The 26,444-nt window shown below is 39.6% G+C and overlaps 1 protein-coding gene across 2 annotated transcripts in view; it reads right to left on the bottom strand.

The window, feature by feature from the left end:
* The window catches only part of ezrb (ezrin b), a 29,376-nt gene extending 2,932 nt beyond the window's left edge, over window positions 1-26,444 (bottom strand). Inside the window, exons 1-12 of one of the 2 annotated variants that reach the window (XM_062436769.1) lie at window positions 26,366-26,444; window positions 24,437-24,558; window positions 18,168-18,251; window positions 12,155-12,250; window positions 9,624-9,898; window positions 8,365-8,448; window positions 8,071-8,217; window positions 5,224-5,320; window positions 4,401-4,564; window positions 2,092-2,222; window positions 938-1,098; window positions 42-134 (exon numbers count right to left, since the gene is read on the bottom strand). In XM_062436769.1, the coding sequence (XP_062292753.1) occupies window positions 42-134; window positions 938-1,098; window positions 2,092-2,222; window positions 4,401-4,564; window positions 5,224-5,320; window positions 8,071-8,217; window positions 8,365-8,448; window positions 9,624-9,898; window positions 12,155-12,250; window positions 18,168-18,251; window positions 24,437-24,448 (1,344 nt within the window). In that variant the 5' untranslated portion in view covers window positions 24,449-24,558; window positions 26,366-26,444. Of the gene's footprint in view, window positions 1-41; window positions 135-937; window positions 1,099-2,091; window positions 2,223-4,400; window positions 4,565-5,223; window positions 5,321-8,070; window positions 8,218-8,364; window positions 8,449-9,623; window positions 9,899-12,154; window positions 12,251-18,167; window positions 18,252-24,436; window positions 24,575-26,365 lie in introns of those variants that run through there. The other variant, XM_062436771.1, reaches the window with a different exon arrangement.

Genomic DNA, 26,444 nt, shown 5'->3' with positions numbered 1-26,444 from the left:
TATACTATAAACTGCAGTGTCCCCTCAGTTAAAGCTCTCACCCTGAGTTGCCAAGTTTCGGCCTCCTCCTCCTTGCGTCTCTTGGCATCCTCCAGCAGGGCAATCTTGGCCGAGTGCTCTTCCAGCTCTGCAGCCTGATAAGAAACAAGAACAGAAACAATTATTGAAGAGGTATACGTACAAAGTAACTACTAGCACAACTAGATACTCTTGATTTTCATTGTTTGCAGAAAAAAAGATACTGAACAGACTTCAGTCCACTCTGAAGCACTTTGACGTGAAATTATGTGAAAAGTGTTGAGCTGGAAAATTGGCCACAAAAACTTGAAATAGTGTTGCAATAGTATTAATAAGTTTTGTGGGGGTGGGTAAGGTTAATACTAAATATTGTTCAACAAGTTTATAACACGACTCCGTCAGTCAGCGGAAGTCGCACGGATCCTTAATCCATTGCACAAGCATCTTAATTGGGTTTAAGTATAACGGGTGTCACAGCAGGTGTCTGTCCGATAAAACCGTGCTGGTGTTTGACTGTCAGCGGCTGACTGTGCTGAAGGAACTCTAGCTTTATTGTCAGGACTGTTAAAGTGTAAAGAGGGAGCAGCACACAATGCAAACACACTGGGTGGTCCACAGAAGAGCTGCTCGGGGTGAGGGGGCGGTTAGTCTGAAGTAATGGGGTGTGGTCCAGCTGGACGCTACAAAGTGGTTTTGTCTGGAGCTACAGTAGCCAGGCACTTCTGAATATTCCACACTGCAATGTGCCTGGTACTGACCTAGACAATTAATCTTATCTTGAGATGTTGCTGATGGACCAGCCAGGCTTTCTTTCATTAAAACAAAACTCCACCAGAAAGCCTTTTCTTTTCTATTTACATTGAGCCACTGAAGGCAAATCTTCTGTGTCATAAAAATGAACAGTCACAGAAATACTGACCAGCTGCTCCTGACTCTTCTTCTGGTCCTCAGCATGGCGAGCCAACTCCTCTTTAGCCAGCAGGGCAGCCTGACGCTCTGCCTCCAAACGAGCTGCCTCCTCCTCTGCTCTCCTCCGCTCCTGCTCCAGCATCATGGCTCTCTGGAGCTGGTCCTGCAGATCTACAATACAGAGCAGAGAGAGAAGAGATATGAGATAAATGCTAAGCTACTGCACACAGGAAAACACAAAATAACATTTTTGATGCTCATAGCTGCAAGTTTCCTGCCCTTTCTTCTTATCAAGATTTTACACCATTTTAAGCAAGAATACCATACTATAATGGTTTGTTGATTATTACTTGATTTGATCAGTCTTGGCAAACTTTATTTCTATTTAATTCAGCTGTCATTATCAACACATAATTTGTACGGTTGTCAACACCATAACAACAACTCTAAATTGACTGGCATTGTAAGTGGCAAGACTTTCTTTATGACCAAGGTAACAATACTGATACAGAAATATTACCAACTGCTGGTTTATTGTTGATACAACAGCATAATATAACAGCCAAATAATATCTACTACCATCTAAAAAAAAAGAAGAATTTTAAGACTCAGATGAAGTAAAATTTCAATTTTCCAAAGGTGAATCTGTCTGATGTCATGATTCAAGTGTTAACAGAGAAACAAAGAGATGTATCAAAAAATAAAGTCTCACAATGAAACTCTTTCCCATGACAATACAAACTTTCTAGACATTCTATCATTCAATGTGTCAATGTTCATAATCTGCTGGTATTTAAAGCATGTAAACACAAACTCTGCAAATCGTGTGCAACTTATTAATCATGACTAAAGGGGAAGCCCTGGAGACACTTAATAATTGCATTAGCCTGATACTTTCTCTGTGTGACTTTGTGAAGACATGACCTGCTTCCTGAGGTCGATCAGGATTTGTTTATTTTGTTTTACTGCCAGTAGAAAAAGAGCTCAAGCAGAAAAAGATAAAACTAGAAGAGTCCAGCATCACTATTACATTCATCATCCATCCTGGTTACACAACAAGTAACCTGCATATATTGCCTACCTGCACAATCACATATGTGCACACACACACATATTTTTACTGAGATCCCTCTGTGCAGTGCGACCGCCCCCCTATTCCTCACCTTTCTCCGCCTTTTTGGTCTTCTCCTCGAACTGGTAGAGCCTCATCATCAGCTCCTGCTTCTCTCGCTCCATCTGCTCCTTCTCTTTCTCAATGGCCTCCCTCTTCTTCTTCTCGTTCTCCAGCTGGGCCCTGCAGATAAGACACAGACGCTATGAGCCAACAAAGAGAGCTGACACAGCCGATGAACAGTTACGGCTGACAAACAACAGTTGTCGGGCACATGACAACAATCTGTGAAACCCACATATAAATCCCAGATTCACCTCACGTTTGCACAAAAGCAGCTGTAGTCAAAAAAAAAGAAAGCATCTACTTCTGTTAGGGCCATATACAACGCATACCTCCATGTAGATCTCATTTATGTCTTATAATCAGAATTTGCAGGTGAGGTCTTTTAATTTGAAATTACACATTACACTTACAGACATTTGGCAATGCAATTCTCCTAGTTACTTCAGAGATAAGATCCTATGACAGGTGGAAGAAAACAGCTGCTACAGTAGCACACTGCAAGATGTGAGTCCAGATGTAAATTCTGTCTCAATCTGCAACTAAGAAATTCTTTTTAGTATTGATTATCCAGTCAATTTTGTTTCCAATTATCTGTTTAGTCAATAAAATATCAGAACAGACTCTATATAATGTGACCAAGAGTCAACAATCCAAAAATACTCAATTTATAATTATATAAGACAGAAAAAGCAGTAAATCCTCACATTTAAATAACTTGACAAAGGTTTTGCATTATGAAGATAAAATACAATACACATGAAGAGTTCAAAGCCTTATCTCTTATTTACCACACATGCAAATAGGTCAGCGACACTGATGTTTAAACAATCTTGTTTTGTCTATTTGCTGCTTTTTGCATGTGTGTGCGTGTAAATAAACATGCCTGGCATTTTTTTTTTTTTTTTTTCTTTTACACAATTTGTATATTTTTTTCTATGTACAAGTTATTTTGTACACCAGCCTTCTACATCTCCTCGCATTATTATGTTGCTTTTACCTAAGCAACAACCTGAAATCTCCCTGAGGGTTTAATTATGTTTTAACAAGGGCTCTTAAGGGACTCATCACAAACTATCTTGTAACTACATTTGGACATCAGCCCAGACTCTTAAAGGCACTGACTGCTGTCAGCTACTGTGTGTGAACTCTAACTCTGTCTGCTGGGGCCCGGTGATCTAATAACTCTCTCACTGGTATTTACTTTGTTGTCTGTTCCGCGTTACATCACTGTGTTTAAACAGCTGTACAGGACAGACAGCAAGCCGACAGCTGTAGCCGAGACCAGGGTCAACATCCATTCACTTTCAGTTCGACCCATTCAGGAAGTAGATTCCTCCTTACTTGGAGAGGAATGCTGCATTGTTGCCCAGTGAATGGTGGTTTCACTTTACATGTTGAACTGCATGAATTGAAGGCAGACTACCTGTAAGCTCGGCTAACAATAGTATCTGCCACCGTAAAGCTGGTTCAGTGAGCAAAGAACAAGGTCAGACTTTTTATTAGTGCTCTGCTGGCCTTAATCTACTGCATGGATCATCATCAAGAGGTGTTGATAGCATAATAAAGACACATGCTTAAAGAAATACAACACTTAAATTAAACCTTCAGTCCTATGTGGTCAGTACTATGAAAAAATGTGTTCTTTTAAATGAAGGTGTGAATTGAGAACATGGAAACTGTAATAATTAGATACATGAATTTGTTGAAAATTGACAAAGAATTGATCATAAAATATTCTGATAATCTATTAATTGTTATAGTTAGGACTGTTGGTTTAAAAAAACAGTGCATTTGAAGATGTCTCCTCTGGCTCTGGGAATTTTGATGTGTAGTTTTCACAATATTCAGAATGTTTATAGATTTAAGGAGTCACTGATTAATCAAGAAAATAATCTTCAGATTAGAATGTTTTGAAAATAACGAGGAGGTGCAGCCCTGAACTCTTCTGAGTTCAAATAACAACATTTTCAAAAAAGATAAATCTGTTCTTCATAGTCAGAGGCCCAATGTCAAAAGAAGGGTTGCACAACATGGTTTAAATCATCATCATGATTCTTTTGTTCATTTTTGACACTTACTCACTATTTTCTGATTGTTAAAGCACTCGGATAGTTTTCTTTTTTACTTAAAGACTGATATTAAGATCAATAAAATATCAAAATAGCAAGTCACTTTTTACACCCTCTTCTTAAAGAAGGTTTGTGATAGTCTTACTTTTTGTGAAGAACTCATTTTGGGAGGAAAGTTAAGCAAAACTGACATTACAGTCAACGGACATATCCTCCTCTATTTTACCTCTCCATCTGTTTCTGCTGTTTTTCCTCTCTGGCCTGGGCCTTCATCTGCTGCACCTCGATTGTGTCTGGCTTGCGGCGACGCATGTAGAGCTCGTGGTTGCCCATGCACAGCTGCAGGATGCGCTTGTTTATGCGCAGCCTCGGGGCATAAAACACAAAGTCCTGAAATTTGGAAAAGAAACAGACAGGAGGAATGAGCAAGAGAGGGAGAGTGGAAACAGATAAATAAACAAACACCTGCTGCTGTCTCACTGTGATTTGCTGATTAAGGACATGAGCATGTATAGGGAAACTTTTAATTGGTTTTACTGCTAAAAACAATAGTACATAGACTGCCCTACTTCCAAGGCCAAGTCTCCAAGGTACCCAGATAAGAGACAGACTTACTTTTGTGTGTGTGTGTGTGTGTGTGTGTGTGTGTGTGTGTGTGTGTGTGTGTGTGTGTGTGTGTGTGTGTGTGTGTGTGTGTGTGTGTGTGTGTGGCGTCCATCACTAATAGCACTGCCTGGAAAGTAGCCCTGTCTATTCTGTGTGGTAGATCAGACTGAGGATATGTCTAATGGTTTTTCTCTCCACTACACAGACACCTGATGCCCCCAGTAAAACGGAAGCAGACTCCTTAAATACATTCACACACTGAAACTCAATAGACTCTGAAAAGCTTCATTTCACCTAAAGAGGAAGTCTACAACTGGTGGAGATGGTGAAAGCAGACAGAAAGAGTGACGTTATAGAGAAGACGGAACAATTTTCATTAGAATTAGAAATTTCGCAATGTGTAAAAGTTCAACGATGATAGATGCTGCTGATGTGTTACTCACCGGGGATTTTTTATCAATGGGCTTGATGATGAACTTTTTGTCGTTGAAGGAAATGTTTCTAATCTCACTCCAGGGGAAGCCAATCTTTGGGGTCAATCTGAGGGAGAAATCACATGAACATGAACATGAACATGAACATTATGCTGCTGTATATCATTTTGATGTGATTTTTAATTTAAACGTTTCACCCTGCACACAGTTATGTGACTATTATATAAGAAAACATATTTTTACAGTGGAATTTTTTGCAGCTGTAACAGTAAACCTCAGACTGACTGTCAACATGGATTTCTGTATCCGCTGTTGAAGTATGAATGATGAATCTGGGGTGTGGCTCGCGCTTCTATTGTGCCAGACATACTGAACGGATGCCAATCCCATTCAACACAACGACAAAGTTGCACTGTAAACATTGACAGGCCCATAGTGTTGTAATTTAGAAACACAGTCATCCAACTCTTGGTGAAACTCAGCTCTGAAACTGTACTGCCTGAACAGGAATGTCTCTCCCTTGCTGACCCATGACACATGCTTGTGGAATTGAGAAGACAATGTGGTGGTTATCTCAGTTATCTCATCCTGTGGTTTATTGAACTGTGCTCTATCTGTGGATTCATGTTGGTGGATATTATATTGTTTACAAAAAAATTAGGGAAGGAAAAAAGGTAGCTGGAAAATGTAGCTAGAATCTAGGAGTGGCTTACTGTGCCATACATTACTCATCTATGAAAAACTCTTGGGGAATGTTAGCAATTAATAGCAAAGGCTAACATAACCAGTATATCAAATAACGTATGTAATGAAGATATTTTTCAGGTTCAGGTAGAGTTGTGATCTGGCTAGATACCGAAGTTGCTACTGTTAATTGACCGTAAAATAGTGAATGCAAGAATAAGTATGAAAATATGAACATCTAATATGTTTTTGTGATTGTTTAGGGTCAATTATTACCATTGTTGGTTTATCTACAGATGTCTGTAACTTATTTAAAGGCCAAAAAGCTTGTCTTAATCCAAAAATATTCAGTTAACTGTCACATAAGTCAAATAAAGGAAGAAAATTCTCATGAGTAAGAAGCTGGGACCTATTCAAGTGTGGCATTTCTGCTGAAAAGAAAAATATCTTAGGTCTAAAATATTGATCGGAATTGCTAAATCAGAGTAAATCCAACATTAAAGCTTGTGAATCTGGTTTCACTTTGTGTGTGTGTGTTTGACTAGGATGGTTGCTAAGAGGAAACCCTGGCTCAAGAAAAACTAGGAAATCTGCCCTATAAAATGAGCAGCGCTGTGGTTTGCGGGAGCTGCTGCGCGTAAGGAGTTAAACCAGCACCAGACTTGTGCCTCGGTGAAGCCTTGGCTGCACTGCTCCATTGTGGGCCGGCTGCCCTCATTGGAGAGACAGTGTTGTAGGTTAGCCTCACATTCTTAAGTGCGGCACAGCTTGAAAAACCAGTCGGCGTAGCCATGGTTACGGCAGAGGGCACCGTGGAGGAAAGGCATTTCTTTGCTGATCCCAGGCAGAGCATAAAGAGACAGACTCTCACAAGGACATAAGGACCCTTTCTGCTTCTTGATAGTGTGTTTTTCACTCTTGCTGAAGGTTTCGCACCACAGTATAGGTACAATAAAGCTAAATGAAAGACCAGATGAACTTTAACACAATGGCAGTGGCCGTAATTAAACTATTTAGACTTGAAAAGAAAATCTTGTGTTGATAAAAGACAAAGAAGCAGCCAGTAAAGGTTCAATTAAAGTCCTGACATTTGTCATTACACAGCCACCAGCTTGCTGTATTCATTTCTTCCACTAGGCAGACACTGTAGGCCACACACATTTCAATAGCAGCTGGCATGAAAGCTGACACAGTGCAGCTAGTTTAATATGGGAAGAGTCATGAACAGCACAGCTCGGCCAGCAGGTCAGTACAGTGTGCGGGGTCAGTGACTGAAAGGCAAGTCACCTGGGATGAAGTGCTCCTCTGACACAGTGCACTTCACTTCAGTAACCCCACAGAAAAGGCCGCCAGCCACAGCAGATGTCAGGACTCATTTCACCAAATAGAGGGTGATTACCTCCCAATCTGTATTGCCCCATAAACAAAGTGGCAATCACAACCAACACGGAGGTGGATGTTGTCAACACTGCAGATCTTCAAAGTAGATTTTTCTTTAAGCACAATGCCAGACAAAAAAAACTAATCCAAGGAAGAAATAGGGGAAATAGGGTAATATTTACTATTTGTCATTCTACATAATACAAACTGCTACTGTCCTGCTGTTACTAACAGCTGCTACTGTATAGCAGGGATTTACTTCATTTACTTATATATGTCATCTCTGGTATGAATGGCACACAAAATATATATGTGCTATATGTTTCAGGAGGTCATTGTCATCAGCAGTATGTGGAGAAATAATTACACCATGTCAAGCAGAGTTGGGAACAAAAGCTGTCCTATATATCTACAAGAGACGATGACACAATCAAATACAGCAACACAATTATATACATAACAAAGGGAAGAAATCATAAATCATATTTGGCAAATTTGTGTCTCTTGTGTTGGCAGTAAATTATAGATCTTAAGCAATAAAGACCAAATAAAGCTAAATGCTAGGCTTAAGTTATGTTCTAAGGACTGTATCCATTTGGCCTTCATTGTTATTCCTGTCATACAGTCTGCTGAGAAACAGGAATAGTGATTAAGTACAGGCATCGACCTGGCTCAGCCAGTTTAGCTCTGTGTTTCAGGGCTGCAGGTAGCAGCAAGCAGAAAGAAAGAGCCAGACTACACACTAACAGCAGAGCTGCTTTGTTTACTTCCAGGTCAAAATACAGTGCTTACTTGTCATCCTTCTCATAAATGTTGAGTCCCAGGGCGTCCACTCCCAGCCACAACTCTGTTCCTTTCTTATTCTTGATGTCAAAGTAGTTGACTCCGTACATTTCCAGGTCCTGAGCGATCTTCAGGTACTCCAGCATAGCGTCCTCCCTGAAAGAACAGGACAGAGAGCAGGAAATGAGAGGGATGATCCATCAATCCAATTCCTTTTCATACTGCAGGATTTCAGAGTGCAATATCCACCAAACCCAACCTACTGTAACTCAATGGGTGACATTATATAAAACACACACTCACTTCAGCATCCCACGGTGCTCTTCGTGCCACACCTGGATCCTCTCCTCCCACTGTTCTCTGGATAACTTGTGCTGCTCCATGACTCTACAGAAAGAGAGAAGAAACCGGCAAAGGTCAGCTGTATCACCACACAGAGACAACTAACAGTCACAACAATCGGATATCTTCATTTTGAATGTGTTTAGTAACATTATGCGCTGTATTTTGAAGCTGTGGCTCTGTGCAAGGTGCACATTTGTGTTAGCAAAGTAGCATTGACTTCTTTGTCAGCACTAGTGTAGTTGTTTGGTGGCGTGCAGTGAGCCACAGTTAGAGGAAAGGCACAACAGGGTGTGTGCTGCATAAAACTTAGATTTGCATAAACCCCTTTAAGTAACATTTTAATGTAAAAATAATATCTAGCTACTGTACAATGGTGTATAAAGACCTTCATTTTCAGTTGTGTCTTTCCCTATACAGCAAAACTGATGGTGATAAGCAACTAGTTATTTATGCATAAATCAACAGCAATGTCAGACATGATGGCAACCTGTTGAGATCTTTCAATATATGTACGGAAATGTGTATTAGAAAAGTCATCACATCCTTGGCAGCATATTAGAGCCGCTATGTATTCACACTGCCAAATAACTGCATGTCCCTGACAAGAATATATAACAGTTTTCTCTCTGAAGAGGGTGTACCTGTATTACCAAGCTGCATCACAATGAGCAGGCATGACTGCTAAAGGGGATAAAATAATAATATGATTGAAAATGATTGTCACCAGCCTCTAACACATCCCAGTTGAAATAAGATGATGGGTTCTTTCTGACTCTACACACCCCTCCTCTTGGCAGTGTGAATGGTGCCCTTGACTCTCATCTTATCTTTTATTTTCTCAGGCACGATGGTCAAAAGAGAGATAATTTGAATAGATGGCACACAAACACACACACACACACACACACAATTACTTAGATGTTTTTCTAAATATCATAATCGTAACATAAACTTAGTCCTCTTCTTTTGTTTAATTAGCTACCGAGGTGGAAATGTGGATTTCCTTTGTGTTAACACAACACTTTTAGGCACTTGTAATACAAGTTTTTAGTTCCTTCTTCCTGTCAAATATAAATGACCCAATTATTTCCTTATGTAACAAGATTACTTTCTACCAGTGCCAAAGTCAACAGCTTCATCATGGTACATCTTGCCTTTTGACCTGGATAATACAACAAAGCTTGATTTGCTGTCCTGAATGAACTGGCACATCTCACCTGTGTGGCAGCAGGCGTTCAGAAAGGAGGTATCCAGGCCGGTGGAGTTCTTTGTTGTAGTCTCCAAACTTGGCCTGAACGGAGTAGGAGGCCAGCAGCACGGCTGTTTCTGGTGGACAGTAAACCTCATCGCTCAGGATGCCTTCCTTCACCTGCAGGAAGAAGAGCTTCTGGGTGATGTCCTGGATCAGCTCCTCAGACACATCCTCTGGGAAGAACTTGGCCCGAAACTTGAACTGAAGCGGGTTCTCCTTCTTTACGTCTTGGGACGACACCTGGGGAGGAATTAAGAACATAATGAATTAACAAATAGTATCATATGACCATTAAACAGCCGTAAGCTTAGCTTAAAGGTGGGAAGCAGGTGGAAACACCTTGCCTGACTCTGTCAGTTCGTTAACTAAATCCACCTACTAGCAACTCTAAGCTCATGCTAACTAACAAAGTAAATCATGTTTGTTTAATTAACACAACAACCAAAGTGTAAAAACAACAATTTACTGTTTCATCAGGGTTTAAGTATGTACTGGACTAGTGTCTGAAGTTTCTACTGGTATTTATGCTAAGCTAAGCTAACAGGCTAACTGTAACAGGTTACATTTTTACAGTTCGGATGGGACAGTGGCATTGTTTTTCTCATAAATCTTGGCCAAAAAAAAGCAAAGAACAACATTTCCCGAAACGAACTCATACTTTTCCATTAATGTCAAACAGAAAAGCATTTTACTGAGTATTATCAGGTGTATTTGGGGTATAAATCAGTAGTCTACTTTGATTTTAGGATATGATTGTGCTGAGAGTGTAACCAGTGAAGTAAAATGTATAAATAACATTCTCTCTGTCAAACCTGTTTATTGTATTATTGACTACAAAAGAATCACAATAAGCAACATGAATAAATACCAGGTGTCAAAACTTTATACAGTAAAAAACAGCAAGTTCCGCAGTTTCATGGGTGCCCTGCCCTGACAAAAAGAGGATCTCCGATTCTCATTTCGTGGAAATAAACTTTAATAACTTTCCGCCACGGTATGTGTTTACACAATATGCCTCTTCTTCTAAATTCAAAACAGGAACGAAGCGGTCTTGATGGAGAGAATGGGGCTGTACGAGGCAGGGAATATTCCAGTTTGAGCTTTGCATTGTGCTGATGAGCTGCAGCGCAGTGTCAGCACACAGTGTACAGTATACTGCTGCTGACTGAGGCAAGCATAACCTTTTCTCTCTCTCTCTCTGACCCTTGTTTATGTTTATTATAAAGTGCAAAGGGGCAACTTTTTAATTTTCTCTAGAGTTCATCACAGTTTCCTACATTTGTTTCGGTCAAGAAGGCATTCATCAGAAAATCTTGTATCAAACTAATTACATAGAAAAATATAGTCTCAACATATCCACAGATTTTTTTAAACTTTTATAGGCTGCACTTTTACCCAAAGACAGGTGTATATTTAAGAGATTATTAATGCAAAACAGCTGCAGGTGGTTTATACTGCAACTGTGATACTAAAACATTCTTAAACTGACAGATTAGACTGTTGGATTACGCGCTACTTCAGGAATAACAGTTTGTGGTGTTCAGGTAACTTGTGTTTATTCAGGAACAACAGAGAAAGTTGAGGCAGTTGTGGTTCACAGAGAGTTCACACTTCACTCTTGTCAAATACTCCTGCTGATTACTCGCAGTACTCTGATTCCTCAGCACAGATACAAACCAGACAGGCCTTCAAAAAATACCTGCCATGTTTGAAGTAGAAGACTGTGAACATATAATAGTGAATATATACATGTGGTAATATGGTGGCTACTGATTGACTGAAAGGCAAACACTGGGGCAGTGATTCTACCGTCCCTTCAGAGGAATGCATTCTTTCTCTATTGTTTATTGAATTTTACTCCATGTGTTGCAAAAGCTCAGCAGTTGGGACATATTTCTGACTGCAGGTGAAATGACCGTGAAGATATAATATGCAGTTTGGGTTAAAAGGGTATCATGATATGTAATGATATTAGAATGTCACAGCATTGAAAGGGTAAATATTGTAATGATTGAATATTTGATGAATGTGAAAACAAACTATACTGCTGTATTTTTAAATATTTATTATCATTATGATTAATGGGTGAATGATGTTGTATTGCAAGCTTTCCTGCAGTGTATTAGTGGAGGCATGCCTAGAAAAAGACCACCTCTGCTAGCATCATAAAGAATGCACACTTTTATGAGATAAAACACACTTCAGGGAAGAAAAGCTGAGCTGTAATTTCACAAAGAAAATGATATATATGTATCTTAAGATAGGCCAATCACCTACTAACTAAATTGATCCTGTCAGGATCTGGGTGGTTTAACACCTCGGCTAAACAATTTATTTTGGAGAAACCGTGTATTATTGAATCACTGGACAAGATTTTCCTCCAGACCTAGTTCTTCTTTACACCCGAGCATTTACAGAAGACAGTCAGAAAACAAAAGAGGATCATGATGAGACAAAATGAAACAAAACATATCATTTAACAAGGATGAATCTTACCTTTTTGTCCAGTTTTAGCCAGGTGTAATAACCTTTGCCATCCATATACTGAAGTCCAAAGTACCAGACCTCCCGTAAGCCGATGGTTTTCACCACCTACAGATAGAGAAAAGAAGTCAGACTTAGTAAGTAATTAAATAATTAATTAATAAATAAATGTCCATTAAGTCACTACATATCGCTGAATGAGGTAACAAAATGTTGACCAAGCTTATGACCCACTGATGAAAGCCCTTGCATTACCAGTATTCCTGTGAAAAAGCAAGGCACAGTTAGTGAGATGGTTGATGGAGCTAATGCAACAGACTCGCTCTTCAACCCACTTGTGTGAAAAGCAGTGTACTACACTCTCTGGTCTATGCTAGCTATGATTAAACGGTTACCAACATCACACAGGCAGCACTGTTTGGACCTCTGGGAAGTGAGATCGAAAAACACGACTGCAATTACCTCTTCTTGCCATAGGTGCCGCCAAAAAGGATAAAACAGAGATCAATGAGATTGTTACTTTAACTACACTCCATTAAACAGGGTTTGTATCACATTTTCACTTCATAATACCAAAAAATGACTTGAAACTAAATATTATTTTTAGTGAATTTCTTCTCAAATGTTTAGTTTCAATGCTCCATGGCAGACACTCTGATGTTGATTTGGCTGATATCAACTATGAGCAGGTTTAAGACTGCGTGACTACAAAGAAAACACCACCTACTCTTCCAGGAATACAGAATATGAAATGATGTAATTTCAGTAGTCAACAAAAAGAGCTCATATCCTCACAACTCAAAAATCAATGAGGTAATTTTCCCAATAAAACGTAAATGAATCACTGATGAAGTGAGAAGTTATGAAAAGGCCATTTAGTGCTTTACAAAGGCTGGCAGAGCAGAGAGAATCTAACCTTAAAGTGACTTACTCAGGTACCAGACTAATCTGGTAGACAAGACTCATTGAGCATGGAGTTGGCCAGGTTTACGATACAAACTGCATCCAAATACTGCAAGGACAAACTATAGTGCACTCTAACATACCATCTGTTTGTCTGGAGGAGTTCAGCTAATATATGATAGATTATGAGACTGATCTGATCCTTTTATTCTCAACATTTGTCTATGAATATCTCCTAAAATGACCAACTAATCTAATTTTCAGATGCTTCAGTAACACTTTTGACACATCTGGAGTAAAACTTAGTTCACATCTGTCTGTCTAATGCAATATGCCACAACACCCAAGAGCTTGCTTAGAACTAGTCTTTAACAGAGTGGTCCTATTGTTTGACTAGTGAGGAGGAGTGATACTGTATAACGAGGGCGTGCTGCGTGACAAGCATCCTGTCTTTGACTAGGAAAGACAGACGGCTGGAGCAAGGCGGGGGGAGTCTGCTCCAACTTACAGTCCTTTTACTTTCTGGTAAAACTGCTCATTATTAACTTTTAAAAGGCAGATTATGAGACTGGTTTTAATTTCAACCTCACTTATAATTAGGTCTAACCATAGAAGAATGTTTTCAGATCAGCAGTTTGAAAGAAAATGTTTGACTGTGCAGCTCAGGCAAAAAGTAAAAATCCAGTTATAGATCTGGAATAATCACTCATGCTGCAGGAGGAGCTGCCATTTTCCACTGGCTTCTGAGAGAAACCTCAACGACCAGAGGCTCTTTATGGGCTTCAGAGAAGCAGAGCGATTTTCCAACAGCACCATGTAGGAATTCATGTTTTTGTGTCTACGTGTGTGTGTGTGCCGTTAAGTTGGGCAATCTCTGTTCCGGCCTCTTTTTGAATGAATCGCTGCCAAATTCCACACCCAGTCACCAGGTGAGGTGCTAAGTTGCCCGGGTGAAATTTGAGTCAACAACACGCTGGTACTCCGGCCAAGCCCATTCCCAACGATAATCTCTAGCTGAAGTTAAAATTAAAATCAAACTCGCCCTCTTTGTCGCCGACACAAAATACAGGGCAGGCTGACCTGAGGGAACGCTGATGAATGGCTTGGATTCAGGGTCCTTTTCTAATGGATTGTATTTAGCTCAACAACAAGCACTAGAAGGGGGGTGAAATGAGAGAGCACTTCATCTCACCTGTAATGAAACACATAAGGCCTCAGAAAACAACCAGCCTTTTCATAGTGGTTGTGCTTTGGGGTCCACAGAGTGAGAGCCGGAGAAACGAGAGTGGGCAACCACAAAGATACCTTAAGAGTTATTGTTTTCTCAGGGGATAAATACCCATTTTCCTGGGCAAGCTTATCAACCTTTAACAACATTACTGTGGTAAAATAAACTTGTAATTCCGCTGACAAACAGATAAACCAGCTATAATGACATGTTACTCATTTTATGAACACCTGCTGGCAAAGGATACAGGAAATAATACAGTTCATTAGAGGAGGATTAAATCTGAAGCTGGGGACACAAGTTTGGTAAACTGACATCGCAGCAGGTTATTTTGGCAGCCTGCCTTGACTTTAATGGGTTGCTCGTTCACTCCAATGTACGTCAAGATCTCCTAAGACTACTGAAAATTAACCACTCAAATGCAAAACCAGCAGCAGGTACTTGCAAAATATATTCATGACTGTAACCCAAAAGAGTAGAGGCCAAACTCCTTGAGAGCAGCTGTTTTTATAATCTGTTATAAGCAGCAGACACCAGTCTATTTCACTGGCAATGATTAAAAACTGTAAACTCAGTGAAACATTTGGAGTCGGGTCAAAGAAGCTAAACCTTAACAGATATTGTGTCTTCAGCCACTTCATATTCATTTTAGGTTAAAGGAGCAGAAGTTGCAGAACCACATAGGAATAGTTTGCACGACCTAGTGAAAGTGAAAGACGAGTGAAAGTTCCTCCGCCTAATTTATGGGCGCTCAGGTCCTGTGGTGAGAGAGAGGAATGCCACTGGGCTGAAACAGCATTACTCACTGCATCCTCTGAGCTGAATAATGCAGAGTCCTCCAGCTACTGAGGAGGGAACGGAGGAGTTCACCCAGTCGGGCCTCAAACAGAGACCGGCACAAAGATGAAGGAGTGTGTTTTGAGTTGGAGGGGGGGGTTGTGTGTACTGGCTCAAAGGAAATGGTTTTATTACTGTCAGACCACACATTCATTGTGAAGTGAACAGTAAAGAGAGTGTTAAGTAGCCAATATTTTAGAAGAGCTACTCTTAAAAGAGATTTGCAGCAATTTTCTTGAATTCAGCTTTGACATGTGGGTTGGGTGTCTTGTCTTTTTGGCTCTGAGAGTGAACTAGTTTCATATTTTCCTCCTGGCACCTGTCAGCCAAGCTTGGATTCGGTTCAAGTTATTGTTGAACTCTGAAAAATGCAGGCATGTTCTCAGCTGTTAAACATCAATCCTTCTGATTTCAACCAATCCAAAACAAGAGCCGAAGCTGAAACTGAAGGAGTTTTGAAACCACATTCATAAAAATAAAAAAATAAAAAGATCATGGGAAGGTAAGCAAACAAGGCAAAGCAAACAAACTGAGGTATAACGAACAAGTACATCTACTGTGATTTCTCTTAATGAGGCTCAATTCAAAATCAAACAAATAGACCTCAGGCAGATGGAAGTTAAACTGTACGAGGGTGTGTAGGGGAGTGGCAGGCATTTCTTTTTAAGAGCGGCATGACAGGGACTAAGGCTATGATCAGTGTTGACCACACGGGACACACCAGGCCTCACACAGGTCCTGGGAATGAGCTCACCGCTATTACTCAGCATTTCCACAGAACGTGTCTAACGCTCTGTGACTGTGTACATGAGTGGTTGCAGCTAATTACCGCCAAAGCACACATTTAAAAACTAAAATCAGGCTGGTGTCAGACTTGAGGAACACGGTCACTGAAGCTAAATGTCGGCTAAATGAATCTGCTCCTCAGACCACAGACAAGGTATGAAGCTTTGTGGACCATTTCCCATGCTCAAATTAGTGAATTGTATCTTTGAGCTAAAATGGAGCACTGAACTGTTTCTGACACTCACAGGGAGCGAGTGATTATCTGTGGCACACCCCTCTGAGAGCCATTCTAACAAGTAGGTGGGGGGATTCATCCACACTTATAAATAGAGATATGTCAAAGGTGACTATCCGGTGAATGTCTATAGCTATTCTTTTACGTGGATGGTTTTCGAGGTCTGGCTACTATTCTTCAAACAATACAACTGCCACAAATGCTGACTTGATCAGAACTAACTAAACACCATCTATACACAAACAGTCACATGTATAATACACAATTTCTGAATATGACAAAATCATATGGGACATAATTGTATTTTGTTATTCTTTTTGGAAGTGGTGCTTATGAGATAAAGGGTGAATCCCCTGACAGGCAGTCACGATCCATACAGTCGGCAACACTCGCTATTAAAAAACGAGTTATACAGGAAGTGGCTAAAACAATGCCTTTCCTCCCCCCTGTGTTGTCACACAACCTCCGACAGGCTCATGCTAATGACATGTCATTTACTTTTAGGAGCTGAAACTGTATTGTTCAACAAGCAGAGGGAGAAAATAGAAAAGATGATTCCTTGCTTGACAATACTGCAAAGGCCAATGACACATATCTCCACTTTTGTTTATTACGTAACCACATGTGCTGTAATGAAAACATTAATAGAAGTGTTAAGAGCAATCTGAGTGCCAATAATGGCGGCGTTCATTTTTAATATACAGAAGAAATGTGTTCCAATATGACAATTTTACTATAAAGATAAAATGTTTTAGATAATGAAAAGAGGTTAGATTACCAAGGTCTCTAAATTAGGTGTACTGAGACAAATTAGAAACATCACAAAACACAAATGATAACTTGCAATTATCATGATTACATACAAATTAATATATCCTGTAAATAAACACATAGTAAGACACAGTGTACTGTTCTGGGGAGCCATATCTACAACCACAGCTTTCATGTGCCTTCACTGTGACCACACCTTTCACTCTGTACAGAGGCTGTGTAAATTCCTCTTCATTCACCATTTTGATTGCCATTAATCATTAGGTTAATAAATGCCTCGAGTTCCATTTGCTCACTTATGTTAAGCTGTCATTTTTCATCACAGGAAACCATTTATAATAATCCCTGAACCTTTATAGGAAGACAAAGCACTGATAAGGACACTTGAGGCCAAAAGCTCCTGTAATCTCTTCTTCGGGAGATAACTTTTCAGACCTGGAAGTAATGAATGTAAAGAGCTTTGGAGGGAAGATAATGAGGGCAGACACTTTCTCTTAACACAGATCATTCTGGGTGACGTCAATCCAGTGATTGGACGTGATGAGGAAGGTTACAGCAGTTTCTTGTACTTTGTAGTGATGATAGTAGAAGTGAGTATTGCTGGACTAATTAAAAATCTAACTTTGATTCCTTTTTACTTAATTCTACAATGTTCTTGCTGATGAGAAAGTGTGTCGGATCAAAAACTGTGACTGTGCTTGTTGATATAAATTACCTGATGAAGGTTTGAGAAGCGGAACATCAATCAAGTGATGGACACCATGCAGGATTGATTGGTTCTTTCTCAGTGAAACACAAGAAATAGTTCGGCATTTTGGGAAGTAATTGGGAAATAGACTTATTTGCTTTTTTGCACAGAGTTAAATGAGAATAATACCATTCGAATGTCTCTGTTACTGGATGGGACCAGTTACTTCCTGGCATCTCCGCTAGTTGCCTGTCTGCAAGTTAGTCGTTTCCCTCTGTTTCTAGTCTTTGTGCAAAGCTAACCACCATCTAGGTCCAGCTACATATTTACCTTACAATTCTCATTTAACTCTGTATTTCCCAAAATTTCAGGCTAGTCCTATAACTCCACAAATTAATTCTTGTGTATGTCCATCTTTTTTACACCACTGGACCCCTCATTGGCTGGTTTCTTCTTATCCTCTCAATCAAAATGGCTTTATCCAAAAACCTAATTTTTGGATAAAGTGATATTGATAACATATTTATAGGTTGATTTGGGATGCTGGAGATCAATACAGCACTGATATGCAGCGTACCTGGTCAAACAGCTGCTTGCCGGTGGTGCTGGGCTGGACGGCAAACTCCAGCTCAGCGTCCATGGTGGTGACGCGAACATTGACCTGCAGGAAAAACGGGAGAGAAAGCAGTTCAAAACATGACCGGAGCTACAGTACAGTGGAGCACAGAGAGGTTCTCATAGGTAAGGACCAATATGGGGAAGAGCGTGGCAAACTGCAGAGCGCTGCTTTCATGTGTATGTGTGTTGGTGTGTGTAAAGTAGGAGGGGGGTGTATTTGCAGAGTAAACACACAGGACTCTGTGTTTATCTCCGCTTTCTCAAAGACAGATGTGCTGATTGAGGAAATTTCTTCTAAAAGATCTTGTTGTGTTTAAGTATAACATTTAGTGTTGGCTGTAAGTTTTAAATTTAAGAAATCATGAATGTTTGGGTTACTCATTCTCCTGCATACACGATTAGAAGTGGCATTTCTAACACTAATTCCACATATAATTCACCAAGCTAATACGAGGCTTTATGAATGTTGTTCTGAAATCATAAATGGGAGGACAAAAGGACTAAAATAAGGCAGATACTTCAGTCATTCCCTCCCATTCACAGAAGAAAGGCATGTCTTTCAGTTCACTGGTTAATGATTGATCAGAATGACCTGTGCATACAAAAAAAATGGTGGTCTATCTAACTGAGACCTGCTTCATGAACAGAGAATTTAATGTCCACTTGAAGAGATCCACCAAAGGGATTAATGCGTAATTTCAAAACCATTACAAATAGCATGACTGGTGCGCTCCACAGAATAATGAGAACTGATGTCAACTGCCAGTTATAATGGAGAGAAACAATATTCTGTATTGTAGATTCAACAAGTAATCAGCAAATGGCATCTGAATTTCACACAAAGGCCATGCAACAATGCACAAATATTTACAATAGCTGCTTTGAGGTAATGCACATACTGAATCTCTCTTCTGTGGGCATAATGTCAAATGACGCTGGTATTTGCGGGGGTTATGAAAAGACACGGACCCTCCAAGTATTGTGGTTGAACTTATTAATGCCCAGTGAAAACTATACAAAGCGGTTGGTGGACACAGTACACAGAACCCTCCAGTGACATCTTTCATCTCCAGTCCATTGTGAACGTTGCAGAGCCTCGGCAGTGAACAAATTCAATGACGCCCACTGGAAAAGGGATGTCTGGGCTGCAACAGTGACTGGTCTGGTGACTCAAGGCTCCACAGATTCCTCTGAAGCTACACAGGCTGAGCAACTAACAGGCAGACTTAAATCCTGCAAAGAAGGCAAATCCAATCACAGCGTTGGATGGCAAACGCCTCTGCGCTGTGTTGTCCAGGATACTCTAAGAACACAGTAGTCTAGACAGTGGATATTCAGGGATGCCCCATTTTTTTTATCCATGTGTCTGCTGCTATCAATTACGGTTAGATTACAGTTGACCAACTTATTGCTAAGTTGACTCACTCAGGATCTGTGACATGGCAAACTTTTGCTTTACCAACAAAATCAAAGTGATGCTGTACGCAGCTCCACAAACGGTTTGTAACTCTGCCCCATGATGGCACATGTGCACACAATTTGAATCAACCATCCAACAGAGCAACTTACACCAGCTTCAAGTCAGAGCGAAAAAGCAAGGGAAGGAGGGGGGACGCTGCATTTACTTTGCACTGCAAAACAAAGATCCCCTTTCAGCTGCAGTGGCCCCAGCAGTCCCTTCACTATCATCGTCTGCATCCTAGAGGAGCCAGATTACCAAAAAACTAGCAGCAGAAGTGATCTGAAACTGGCCTCATCAGCGAGACTTTGAGACCTCACTTGTTTAAAATTGATTCTGTGGTTTTGGATGCCTATCTCAATATCATATGCTAAGTTTATAGCAACTTCAGTTGGAGCACCTACTGTAGAAAAACACTCCCTGACCAGCAGAGAGTGGAATATGTGAATATGTGTATGGAGCAGACAAGCCAACAGAAACCACTGAGTGAGTGATATCTGATCTCAAAGTTAGTCCTCCAACGGTAACTCACAATAAACTGAGGCCATTCAGAGCGGTAAAGAAAACATGACACATATGCTAAAAATAAACTGGGCAGGGACCCAGAGTTCCACAATGTGCAACTTTAGTCAGAGGAAAGTACAGGCGTCTGTATTAACCGTATGATTCCCAGATTCACAAGTCATTACTGTACTAACTGATTCAATCATTTTGTCTACAGCAGCATTCGTTTCCTGACAGATTTTAACACTTTCAAAGGAAGCCACAATGCTTTGGTAACCAATAAACAATGATAATTAGCAATATCAGCTCTATGGCAACAACAACCATGCAGCAGAAACACTAGATTACACTATATTCTAAACAAGATGAGATACAACCAGGCAAAGAAGATTTCTTAACCCCTCAGAGGTTAAGTTGCTCTGAGGAGGTCATCACCTCAAGTAGTTAAACTGTAAAAGAGGTTTCACTGCATTGATTCTTCATTGAGGACCTTTCAATATTTAACCTTGAGCATAGTTTGCATAGCTTTACAAGAGTCTTTGCAATGGGAGTCGCCATGGGGATCCTACTCAAATGGTCCAAGAGCAATATAGCCATAAATGACCATTACTATTGGGAGTCTAGTGTGACAGTACAACAAGAATGGAGAAAACAGACCCGATGTTTCTTTCATTAAAAGCTTCAAAAAGTGATACCAGAGCTGCAACTAAAAATTATATTCAAAAGGTGAGGACTTCAAATGTCTTGTTTGGTCCAATTAAAAACTCAAATATTCAGTTTGCAATGATATAAAACATAGAAAAACAGGATATCTTCACACCGGAGTCTGGAATGAGACAATGTTTTGCGTTTTTGCTTGGAAAATGACAAGCAATTAATCAATTCGAAAAATAGTTGCTTTTTTTTTTTCTATGATTGATTAATCAATTAATCAGCTTGACATTTCTGCTTTTAGTAACTTATCTTTTAAGTGGATTTTTATAGGCCAAATCAACATTAAACTTAAGTAATTGAAGAACTATGGCTAAAGGACTTCTGACTATTTCTCAATGGGTAAATCAGGACTAGGAGGGCGTTCCAGGCATGATTGAGTTATCAATTATTCAGATAAACAAATACTAACAATAGGACTGGACATAAAGAGGAAACACCCATCCATGTTGATCGCAGCCACTCCTTGTATGGTTTGTGTCACGGGTTGTGACCGCGAGGAAACAGGATTTTGGGAGAGTCGAGGAGCTCTGTCGCTTACTTCTGACAATGTGTCATTCAGATAAATGAGGCGTGAGTCACAGAAGCGCCAATCCTGGAGCTTCCACACTGCTCCTCAAATCTGAATCAACATCCTGCCGTTGGCTGTCTTCTTTTTTCCAAACACACAACGATGGAAAGTTTGATATCCTTTCAAGTATCTGAGCTGTAATAACTCAGACTGCCTGTAGGCTTCTGTGCTCTTTAGCATGTTAGCATGCATACACCTTTATTTTTCTTTTGAGAGTGACAAGTTAATAGTTCCCATAACTTCACATTGAAACGTTGATGGCTGTACTACAGCTGTCTAAAGTAAGACAATGTTTGAGGGTGTTGTGACAGTAAACATTTGGTTACATTGTGGGAAGATTTGCATATTATTAGATAACAACTGCCAGTGAAAATGACAGAAGGGGTAAGGAAAGAAATACATGGGGTGTGGATGCAGGGTCTGGGCACAAATCCAGGATATCATGTATATTTTATGGCAGACTCAGACAGTAAAAACTGAATTTAAACATTCTATGATGAATAAAAAGTCATTTAATTAAATCAGTGTTACCATTATAAATAAGAGCAACATGAGACTAAAATCACTTTTTCTGAGTTTTAACCCTGAGCATACTTTCTGGACAAAAACAAGACCAGCAGACCTAGTTTTCCAAGGTAAGGCTCAACTTTATTTATTGTTTATCTCTAATCCAGATAAATATGACATATTAACTAAAAGGAGATTGTACGTATCATGAGGCTTATCTGTAGCTTTCGGTGATGATGCTTGACAACCGCAACACTGTCCGTTTCCAGCTACAAGCTCGAGCCAATGAGACTCTCCCAACCAGTAATCTAATTTCACACTTTGTCAGGAAGTCAAAATATAAACCCTTATTTACATATTTCACCACTACTAAAAGTGAAACTCAGCATTTCAGGGATTAATCTGAGAGTATGAAGCTTTATGGAGCAAACAGCATCAAAGGAACAACTTCATTAAAACAGACTTAGTGTCCCGTTCATATTGCTCATGGTATGTTGGAAAGGCTGGCCCAGTCACGAGGCCACATATTGAACAGTCAGTGGGATCAAATTAAAATCGGTAGCTTTCGAGCTTTTGATATCATGGAAAAGAAAACAGTCTGACATTATCGTCCAAAAAAGGCTGTTTTGTTACAACTGCTGCTGCTATCAGACAGTGATGATGTCATTTCCACGGCGACGCTCATGACAACCCTGAGGCCAGTCTAAACAAACCAACAACACACTTGATGATGCTGGCCAGGGCTTTATTCACTGTCATCATAACACACTGCACTGTTCAGCAGCAACCTGTCTGTCATGATCTGACCACTGTTCTGGCAGCAGTTTCTGATTCTGTTTCTGTCTTTTAAACTATAATCTTACCAAGTTTGATCCTGTTTTAGATTTGAAACTGAATGTGTTGTTGTTACTATATGTTTCAGAGCTGCAACATGATTTTTTTGAGAAATAAAAGGCGATATTTTCTGGTTTATTTAATTGCTCTATGATGGATTGAATTGCTGATTGTCAATTGGGACAAACAAAGACATTTGAGGACATCACCTTGTGCTTCGGGTGACCATGATTGCCATTTATTTCACTATTTTCTGACATTTTATAGACCAGACAACTAGAGTACTCGAGAAAATGATCAACCAATTAATCAATCATTTAAATATATGTTAGCTGCAGTCCTAGTAGGTTTCAATTTACCTGCTTTTATAAAGAACAAGATACAGAAAAGTATGACATGTTAAGCGAGGTATAGATGTACCTCATGAGTTTGGTTCAGTAGTGCTTTTTAATTAAAAATGGAAATATACTTCAGTGATATATTCATGTCTAGCAAATTTCCATCATGTTTTCATTCATACTCTAAAATATAAACATGTTATTATATGCCTAGCAGACATTTCCAAACAGTAAGCTGAGGGAGGCACATGAGCCATGTGCGACTGAGCTCTGTGTAATAACTGGGGTGGGGCAAAGGGAGTAAGGAGAAATTGAAGGCATAAACCAGGGCAACTAAATCAAACATAATGAATGCTTAGCTTTATTGCTTTTATAATGATGGAAAGTAAATGAAATCAAAGTTTCATAAACTCACCTAAATGACTCTGGGCACACAACTTTAAGTGGGATGCAAGCCTCAGCCAAGATCTCAGCTATGAAAATAACTTCTAAAAAGTAACCTTTATTCATCACAGTCTCCCAAAGATACAAACAACAGATTTTCCACCAGTCTGGTTTATGGTGAGAGGCTGATTTGTCCATCTATGAAAGCACATTATAAATATAACACTGCTCAACTGTGATAGGTTTACATCTAGAGAATAAGTCTCACAATTGTTCCAAGCTTTGGAGAAAAGTGGATGATGCTGTCATACATATGGGATGACCCCCCCCCCCCCCCCCCCCCCCCCGGATATGAGGGGAGCATGTGATCTGAGTGGTGTTCCCCTTTTAACACTGGACCTACAGATGACTTTCTATGACATAATCTTCAACCCAGTGAAGAATGACTTCGTTCAGTGTGTGACTCAGTGTGTCTCAGTTGCTGCTTGGGTTCAATCACCAAAAAATTAAGAAGAAGTCAAATGTAACAATCTGTTACTCTCATCAAGTAAATTGGGATTGTTTTCTCCAAATTATCCATTAAATTGTTTTAGAACATAAACTATAACCTTTCAGACCTCAACAAGTCAATTTTAAATAACATTTTTAAAGCTTCCACTCATTTTTGACATTTTATTAATATGATGATATTCACTGTAACAGATACTTAACAGTTCACATAAAACCTATAAGGACTCATAATCTATTATAATTTAGGCTAATGGAATAAAAGGTATGAAAACTCTTCTTAAATTAGAAGACTAGACTGAATTTAGGAAGCTCAGTTCTCCATTAAAGTTACATGTTATGCTTGTTTGAATACCTATAAAGCAGCGATACAAGCAGAGTGAAAATATCAATAAAGCAATGGGTCTACTTACCGCTTTGGGCATTTTTCTGTCCTTTTCCTGGCTCTGTGCGAGGAACTGCTGTTATTAAGAAAAGTGTTTCCAGAGAAGAGACCTGTGCTCCGTGTGGCTGTGACTGATCTCACTGTACCTTCCTGGAAAGAGAGAAAGAGGAGAAACGAGTTTGAGATCTTCGGCGTTACTTAAGCCCGGCTGAGAGGCGACAGTCATCAGGATGAATCACCAGAGTCAACAAGCTGTCAGCAGCAGAGACACCGCACAGGAAGTCACAGAGTTTCTGCTCTAAAATAAGAGCACAAGTCCTGCCAAGACTCAGCCTTATTTTAACCTCAACTAACCTCCAACTAACTAAACTTAGCTGACTGTAACTTTAACCTCAAAACAACAACTTTCAACTTTGTACTAGAGCTGCAACAATTAGGCTCGCCAATTAATCAATTAGTTGTTCAGTCAATGAATCAAACTATTTATAATTGAATAATCGTTAGGAGTCATTCTTTAGAAGAAATAAAGTCCAAATGATCTGTTTCCACCTTCTCATGAACATTTGCTGGTTTCTATGACAGTAAATGGAATATTTTTCAGTTGTGGTCTGTTGGTTGAGACAAAAGAAAACATTTGATGACACATTCTTGAATTTTATGACCAAATAAAACAAATAAATTACTCAAGAATTGACATATTGATTGATAATGAAAATATGATGATTATTATTTTGATAAATATATTAATCATTAAGTCTGAAAACAATACCATACATACAGTGTAAAATGTCTGTCATTTTTCTGGGATATACAATTGTATAAAACATAGAAAAGAAGCAAATTCTCACATTAGAGAAGCCAGCAGCAGATAATGTTTAATATTTTTGATTGTTATATAATTGAATTTATTAGTGCTTAATAAGAGCTAATATAGTAATCATTACAGCACTAAAACCAACAGTGTGATCACAGTGCTTCTACAGTGTAGCAACAGTTAAGACCTACGGTGTGTATTTGCAATAAAACAAACAGTATATAAGCTTCACATGGCCTGTGAAATGAAATGAAAGTCATTTTGCATCCTCCAATTTTCAGCCTGTTACTCAATAACGACTTTATTCTGAAGTTGAACATCGGAAGTCCTGCAGTTTTATTCTAACTTGACAATATTGAAACACGCAAGCAGCAGACTTAAATATGCCTCACCCACTGACCACGATAAAGTTAAAGTACCCACCCTTCTTTCTTTTAGCTGCTACTTTTAAATCCACTGTTTGCTGACAAACTCACACCCCAATTTAGATCAACATGATTCATTCAGACTTCTGTTTCTCTTTTTATCGTCGCTATGAAGAGCACAGAAACAATGTTGCTTTCCAATACAAATAATGATCAATAGTCATCCACACTGTTACATTCTCAGGTAATTATAGTGTAAGAAAAAGCAACAAGTGAGTATTTGATCCGCTGTAGACGTGCGTGTGTGTGTGTGTGTGTGTGTGTGTGTGTGTGTGTGTGTGTGTGTGTGTGTGTTTGTGTGTGTGTGTGTGTGTGTGTGTGTGTGTGTGTGTGTGTGTGTGTGTGTGTGTGTTTGTTTGTTATGGGTGAACTAGGAAACACACCCACAACAGGGAAATGATTTCCTTAGAAAACGAGAAATTCCACCTCTGCGCTTTTAAAACCGCACTGACAGCGATTTGTCATAATAAAACAAATGGTACACCAGTCTTTAAGTCAGGCTGTCATTATGTTGCAACCTTTTGTTGCCCGTCGGCGCAGGAGCTTCATCATCATCCTCACTATAATCCCTCAGACACCTGTTGAGAGATTTGCTTCCTTTGTGCAGAGCAGCAGAAAGTGCGCGGAAAAAAGTGCGAAATATATTTTTTATGAATCTCGTTGTTGTTAAGTTTCGGTCAGTACAACAAACAGCTGATCCACCGGGTCAGAGTCTTACCGGAGCTGAGGAGCTTTAGAGATGAGCTGATGATCGTACGGCGGTCCAAAGCTCGCAGCCGCAGATTCCCCCTCCCTCT

Source organism: Scomber scombrus, chromosome 17 (assembly GCF_963691925.1).
Source record: "Scomber scombrus chromosome 17, fScoSco1.1, whole genome shotgun sequence".
NCBI classification, from domain to species: Eukaryota; Metazoa; Chordata; class Actinopteri; order Scombriformes; family Scombridae; genus Scomber; species Scomber scombrus.
The sequence above is the reverse complement of the archived record's forward strand: the minus strand, read 5'-3'. Positions and strand labels throughout refer to the sequence as shown.